The sequence below is a fragment of the Epinephelus moara genome, chromosome 15 (assembly GCF_006386435.1).
Source record: "Epinephelus moara isolate mb chromosome 15, YSFRI_EMoa_1.0, whole genome shotgun sequence".
Classification (NCBI taxonomy): Eukaryota; Metazoa; Chordata; class Actinopteri; order Perciformes; family Serranidae; genus Epinephelus; species Epinephelus moara.
In genome coordinates this window covers 1,484,444-1,492,140 of record NC_065520.1, presented here as the reverse complement: position 1 = coordinate 1,492,140, position 7,697 = coordinate 1,484,444, and the positions used below count along the sequence as shown (strand labels likewise).

The 7,697-nt window shown below is 44.4% G+C and overlaps 1 protein-coding gene across 1 annotated transcript in view; it reads left to right on the top strand.

Annotated features, from left to right (window-relative positions):
* Window positions 1-7,697, top strand: part of mrps9 (mitochondrial ribosomal protein S9) — a 28,760-nt gene that overhangs the window by 7,686 nt on the left and 13,377 nt on the right. The window contains exon 3 of the mRNA XM_050063342.1: window positions 5,840-5,902. Coding sequence (XP_049919299.1) covers window positions 5,840-5,902 — 63 coding nt within the window. The remainder of the gene's footprint in view (window positions 1-5,839; window positions 5,903-7,697) is intronic.

The window sequence follows — 7,697 nt, the reverse complement described above, 5'->3', positions numbered from 1 at the left end:
CACCTTCAGCGAAGCCTTTTGGCACGAAACTGTCACTGCGCCAAGCTGGATCTGTCGACACCTCCCCCTGCTGCGCCGCCACACCCATCTCAGCGCACCTCGGTCTGCCAAACTACCAAACTGAGCACGCCTCGGGTTGTGCTGCTCGAAACTAGCTCTGCGCGGGGTTCACCACCCTGCGCCACCCTGCGCTGCGCCGGGAAACTAGAGCCCACTGACTTAATGACACACTGAGTGACCGACACAGCGACCGACTGACTGACCAATATAGGCCAACATTTGTATTTAAAGACTTGTCATACTATTAAGTTAATTAGCGGGTAGGCCGCCAAGAAGGAACTTAATTATGAATCTGATGTTGTTGTGGGTGGAATTTGTTAATGAACAAAATTTTATTTAAAAAAAAATTGCATTGTGCTTGCTGGCTCGGTCACCATGACGACAGGAGAGTTCCGTGCACAGGGTTGAAACATGATGCTTCCATTCTGGAACACATCAAACTTGCTAAATACTGGAACCTTTGTCATATGAGTCAGTTGACCACAGACCACAGTGTTCAGAGTCTAAGTCAAGATTGTTAGATTTGGTGACAGCCAAAAGTTTCCATCCATCAAGCCTCTGCAAAACAGAAAGAGGACCTGTGCTGAAGTTTCTCAGGAAATCGCAAGAGACCATGACAACACTGCTCCTGTAAGGTAGAAGCAAAAGGTGTGTCCAGTATCTTTCCAGTTGCTAAGATGGTCTCTTTCTAAAATTTCTGAGGGCAGTGAAAACAAACCAGAAATGTCCTCACCAGAAAGAAAGAGAAAGTCTCCTTGTAAAATGTCAGAAAACAGGAAGAGGATCTGTGCTGAAGTTTCTCAGGAATCCAACAGAGACCATGACAGCACCTCTCCTGAGAGGAAGAGACGGAAAGTGAACCCAATATCACTCCCGTTGCTAAAAGAGTTTCTCAGTAAAATTTTAAAGGACAGCAAAAGAGAACCCGAGATCGCCTCACTAAAAAGGAAGAGAAAGACTCCTTGTGATATTTCAGAGGGAAGCGAAAGCGAACCCGAGATCTCCTCCCAACAAAGGAAGAGGAGGAGAATGATCACAGATACAGAGGAGAAAGGAGTCGACACAGTGCTGCCAAGCACCTCCTGAAGAGGCTCCTTCACCTGAGAACCAAGCCTCATCTTCAAGGAAGAAAAAGGACAAGACTAACAAAGTAACAAAGATTTGGATCATCGGGTCTAGTTACTTTCAACGGGAGGAGTCAGCGGCATATCACTACTTTGGGGAGAATTTTGGACTAAATGCCAAAGTAAAGTGGTTTGGCCAAAGAGATATGCACTGGAATGGCATCCTTCCCCGATTTTATAAAGAGCTGATAAACTATCGTAGTCCCCCGCACATTTTGGTCGTTCATGTTGGTGGCGATCTGGGGTTGATTTCCACAGAGGAACTAGCACCAAAAATTGAGGAGGACTTGATGCAGCTTCATGAAGAGATTCCAGCAATGTGGATTGTGAATTCATGCATCACAGTGCAGCAAGTGCAGGACTATGAACAGTCAATGGAGGCTGACGTCAACAGAGAGGCTGTCAATGAAACTATGAGAACGGCCACTGGCAACCTCGACAGTGAAGTCATTGATCATCCCTCCAAAAGTTATAATGAAATACTTCATCCAGATGGAGGACACTTCACCCTGGAGGGAAACAAGAACTTAGTGACTGGAATCCAGCTTGTCCTGGCGAAGATCCTTGAGAAAACTCGCTCAAGAAATCGGCTTCATGGCTCAACAAATACATTGTACTGATAGCTGATTTCTCCCTGTACCTGCATTGGTTTTCTTTCTTTTCTTTCTTTTTCTTTCCTTTGCATTTTCACCAGGTTGTTCTGGTTTCCATAACAAATACATACAGTAATTTGCACTCTAAACTGTTTGAATGTGAATGCTTGTTCATCTATATGTCGGTTTTAACTTGATAGATAAAAATATTTTAAGAAAATAAAAGTGACTGTGTACAGTGGTGCAATGTTTGTAGTGACAAAACAGATTTCCAATTCATGATTTACAGTGGTGTTTCTAATTTAAACTTAATTTAACATTTGACTGAGTTCATTTTCTATCCTTTCAAGTTAGCTCAGAATAGTATTTCAATCTCGCACATACTAACTGACTAACCAGTGCACTGTCTACAAAGGAAGGCAACTGTCAGAGATGACAGAGGTTTGATCACATTATACTGTCTGAGGTGTAACAGGTGGTGTCTCCTATAGGTTTTATTTCAAAATTGCTCTAGAAAAGAGGATTAGCATACTGTTAGCATACCATTCAGTACTCTTTCTTTTGGATACGCCGGTTCCGGTTTAGCGCCGGAAGCCACGCCTCTAAGTTATCATGTAGTCTAGGAATAAGGTGGATGCAAAGCTCGGTTTTCCTGTGTAAAACACCAAGTTGTGTTTAAGAAGAATATTTTATATAATTTATACTGGATAAAAAACATGTTGCAGCCCCAGTGGCTTAAAAAACTTCCAGAGGCCATTCGCTCTCTTCAGTCACTAGGAGTTCAAGACAGAATTTATCCCCCTGCACAAAACTGTCTGAAATACTCAACTGCAGTTGCATAGAAGACAGGTGATAGTTATGTAGCCAAAACATACCCACGACCAAGAGCCCACATGTTGGCAACGTAGGCATAATGGAGTCCAAAGCAGGTGCTACGTCAAAAAGGGGTGAGTATGCTGACACCAACCAATGGCATGGAAGCTTTAGTGTTCTAAACGTCTTAAGAAGTCAGAAATATACTTGTTAACAGATCATTTTCTGTTGGCTTATTGCACATTTGACACATGAAGACATACTTTTACCTGTTAAGATGAACAAATTTGACTTATCATCAGGAACTTCAAAACATTCAAAAACATTTAGAGCCCTTTTGCAATCCATTTCACTGTGCCCTCACAAAACATGTTTTGGCCATAACTCAAGAATTCATATGCTAATTGACCTTTCGCTAAGCCTCAACCCTTTGATATGGTCCATCAAGTTGTCGGAGTAAAGCCTGATTTATGGTCCTGCGTTAAATCAATGACGTCGCTACGTCGTAGGGTACGTGGCTACGCAGAAGGCTCGCCGTAGCCCCCGGCGTAGCCTGACGTGCACCTCCCCAAAAATGTAACTACACGTCGAGGCGACGCAGACCCAGCGCAGACCGAGAGGGCTGTGATTGGTTTGCTTGGTAGCAACGCATTTCCGGTTCCGTATTTGCAGATTTCGCCATCTTTAAACATCTTCTGTTGCGATGTAGATGTTGCAGTATTAAGGCCCATTTATGCTCAACGTTCAATACGGATACGGATACGGACGGAGCTGTCTGTCCGTGCTTCGCGTTCAGTTCTCTGTGACCGGAAAAGCTGGAAGCTTAACAAAGAATCAACTAGAAACGCCTACCCTTCTGGCAGTGAATTGCACCGCAACGAAATGGAGTGACAGAGAAGTTCGAAGGGTTCACGACGGCGTCACGGCAACGACGTAGGTATGTCGTAGGTATGTCGTAGGTACGCCGCAGGATCATAAATCAGGCTTAAGCATGGAGCCCACACTGTAACTAACTGCACTCCTTGAAGAAATATTGTCATATTTTTGGAAAAATGAAACGGTGATTCCAGAGAGAAGCAGACAGAGGGGTCTACAGTCTGTGTTTGAAGGATATATCCAGGATGTCAAACTGACTCAGCAGCAACAACAGGTTAAAAAGACAAAGATAGTTAGAAGCTAAAGCCGAACTATAGGCTACAGATCACAGTGTAAAAGTGAACCACCACATCACTGCTGATCGCCACACAAGACAATGAATATAAAGGGAAACTTTGCTGATATTGAACCAGCTGTGTGGCATCACAGTGTGTGCAGATGAACGGTGTTTGGCTTCACCCCCGTGCTGCTGCCAGCCCATGGACCTCCACCGCCGGACGGGCAGGGATCTCCGGGGGAAGTCAAACAACGTTCATCTGCACACACTGTGATGACACACAGCTGGTTGAATATCAGCAAAGTTTCCCTGCTTCCCTTCACTGGTTCCTGTACAGCAGGGTCGGTCTTTGTTTCACTGTTATAATCATTAAAAAGCAAAAGCAGCATGTGTATACATTCAGTAGGCTATATCTTCAGTAGCTAGCTAGCTAACCCTACACTTTTCAGGGTCTGATTTTGGTTTTGGAACAGGGAAGAAAATTATATCTTTTTCCAACCTCTCCAGGTAACAAGTATCATTAATACACGACGTGCCCCAGGCACAACATTTAGCTCCAAATCCACAAATCCAGCCTGAAAATGAAGGAAATGTGAAACGATTGCAGTAGAGTCAATGGAGTACACCTGTGTTGTTGTCGGACCCTGGTCTGAGCCTGCCTGATGTTACGTTATGATTGGCCAGTCTGCAAAGGGTCGGTTATGACAGAATTTCAAACAAATGTCTGATGGGATTAAATGATGAATTGTTAACATTTCATATTCAAAGGTCAAAGGTCAACTACACTATGACGTCATAATGTTCTTCAAAGACATTTTACCAGCCATCACTCAACATCATAACTCAGGAACAGAGGGGAAGACATTTGGTCAGATATTGAATTGGTGACTAATCTTGAAACTGTGCTGCTTTTATAGATCCTCTATGCTGCCGGGTTGAAGATGTGTGTGAAGCATCCATGTTTTAGAATATGTATCTTCTTTGCCATATCATTCATATTTGAATAATTGTCTGCTGTCATGGCCACATATGAGTCTGAACAGACATGGATGTAAACTGTAACTGCAACTTGACTGGTTCACAGAGGCATACAACCCCGAGTCGCTAATTCTAGTTTTCCGTGTCTTCTGTCCTGTTGAAGTTTCGTATCCCACTTCATTTGCCCATGAAAGACAGTTTAAAATTCTCATTCAAAATTTATCATGATTGATTTCACGGTGTCGATGAAATTTGTAAAAATTGGACACCCTCCTGCGACGTGGTGCTGCTCGGTTTTATAGCTGATGGTTGGACTCTTTCTTCCTCTGTCACTCCGTCTCTGCCCCTCGGGGATCTCTGGCATATTGTGCTGTGGCTCAGGGGACACGCAGGTGTGTCTTCATCTGTTCCCTGCTTCTCTCTGCCTGTCTTTCCCTTTTCCTCTTTTCTTCTTACCCTTTAACTTCTCTTCCTCTTCCTGTCTCTCACACCTTCTCACACACACACACACTTCTTTCGACCAGCCTTTTTCTTCCTGCTTTCCGTCGTTTTGACAACCTTAAAGGCAGCAACCTGCTCCCTCCGCGCAGCACCTGCTGCCTCACTAATTGAACCGACAGAGAGGAGGAAAAAGAGGAAGAGGAGCGGAGAGATGGTGGGATGGAGGAAGAGAGATGAACAGACTGTCTTGATGAGTGTGGCGGGGCCAACACACTTTCTGTCTCTGTCTCTTCTCTCACACACACATTTACAGTGCCATCTGTAGCCCTGCTAATAACACGGACACACACACACATGCACGGAGCAGAGGATGAACTTGGAGTGAACTGTTGGATGTCCACAGTGTCCTCTGCTCACTGTCAACCCGGCCAAAAACTTGTGCCTTTTTCCGCTTGTTTTCTCCTCTAACTCTAACACACACACACACACACTCATCATGCTCGCCTTTCCTTGAACCCGCAAGCAGCTTGCGCCTCTTCTTCTGTCACTTTCACTGTCGTCTGTTGGTGTGACCTCTGTTGTTCGGACATGTCAGCGTTGTCACGATCTGCCACTTGTCTCAGACTGCCATTTCTTCGTTCCTGTTATTTATTTATTTTTTCTTTTCTCATCAACAGAGGAGCATTGCCTACCTCTTCCCCTCAGGCCTGTTTGAGAAGAATGCCCGGCCCCTCATGAAGGTACGTCCAGTTAACTTCACTTTCCTGTCATGTGTATGGCTGACATTAAAGATTAAAGGCTGTAAATTGCTAGTTTTTATGATATGAATGAGAGTTTTTATCAGTTGGTGTAACTGGTGTGACATTTAGTGACATTTTTCCCTGTCATTTGTTGTTCTTACTTACTTTTATCATAAAGATAGGCAAGAAAACCTCACAAAGGCAGGGCAAGGAGTCAAAAGATAAATCTGAGGGGTCACAAAACGATTTAAGAAAGGAAAAAAAACATCCTGTAACACAAACTTCTTTATTACATTGACTTCCTTTCTTGACAGAGTCCCCCAGGGATGAAGATTTTCTGTAGGCCGACGTGGAAGTTGGCATTAAACTTCCATTGGATTTTGGATTACTGCGGAAAATGAGCTCCAAACATTTATGATAATTACACGTTTTTTTCAGCAAGATAATCTTTACAAATGAACACCACTTTTATGATTATTGAAGCCTCAGTGCAATCACAAGAAGTAAAAGGCTAATGTTTGGCTATAAATGAACTACACTACTATGGCATGACTTAACGTCTCCACTGTAACAAGACTGTGAAGCTGTGTTTAGCGCGGCATGGTGTGATGACGTTTTGTTGTCTCATTTAGCCACTTGTTAGCAACCAGCTTTTTTAAGATGCATCAAAGCTTCAGAGTTCACGAGTGGGGTATTTACTGACATATTTTATGTGGTGGTGAAACGTGAAAGTCTCTCAAGCTTGTGTTAACCACAGACCTTATTTCAGGCTTCTAACCAAAAACCCATTGACCTCAAGATGAGGGAACTGGAAGTGCTAAAATGCTAACTCATTTCCAGGTTTTAGGACTCAAGGCCTTTGCACAGAGTCCATTTTTTTCGTCCGAAATTGTTGCACGTCTTAAAATAGATATGACTTAAGTTGTGTCAATCACGTTTGCACACTGAGTCTGAAACTTCCATCCGTCATTAGAATATTCGGAACAGGTTCGATTTTCTGTGTTTTTCACATCCGTCAGAGCCTTTAGAGATGTTTGACCAAGAGTCGGTGAAGGAAATGTGGCGGCGGGACACAGTCGGGACAAGACAGAGGAACGGGGTGCACAGAGTCATTTCATAACTCAGGCAGCTGCTTTCAACAGGTCAGACAGTAATATTCAGGTGGATGATGATGAAGAGGAGGAGGATGTGGACCCAACACAAGCCCCTTTTACACTGCCAGATTTTCTGCGAATGTTGGGCCATTTTGCCGGCAAGCTGCGAGCGTTTAAACACAGAGCCGGATTGGCGAGTTGATCTGAGGTGTCCAATTTTCCACCTCGTAGGGTAGACATATTGGCGGTACCCTTTTAATTTAAACAGACCAAGGCGGCCTTCCGCAACGGGAGGGGCTGTTGACGACTTGTGGGAGGAGCTGTTGATGATGCCGCACGTGCGAGCCACTGGCGGTGGATAAACAGGAAACAGCTGATAGCAGGAATGAGCAGCTAGTAGCAAGAGGGAAACGCAAACCTGACAGACACTACAGTAAAGATGAGCAACTGGGGAGACAAAGAATTGTCCGCTCTCCTTGTCCTCGCAAACGAAGAGGCCATTAATCATGAAGTGATGGGGACGGTGACGGACGGGCCAACTTATGAGAGAATCGCCGAAGGACTGACCAGCCGCGGCTTCCCTCCCATGTCACTGTTTACGTCACACGCTGAGCTACACGTTTTGTTACTTGCTCACGCCCCCCATTGCCCCGGAAAAGGCGCATTCTGTATAAACAAAAGTAGGTAGGCGGCATTTTGCT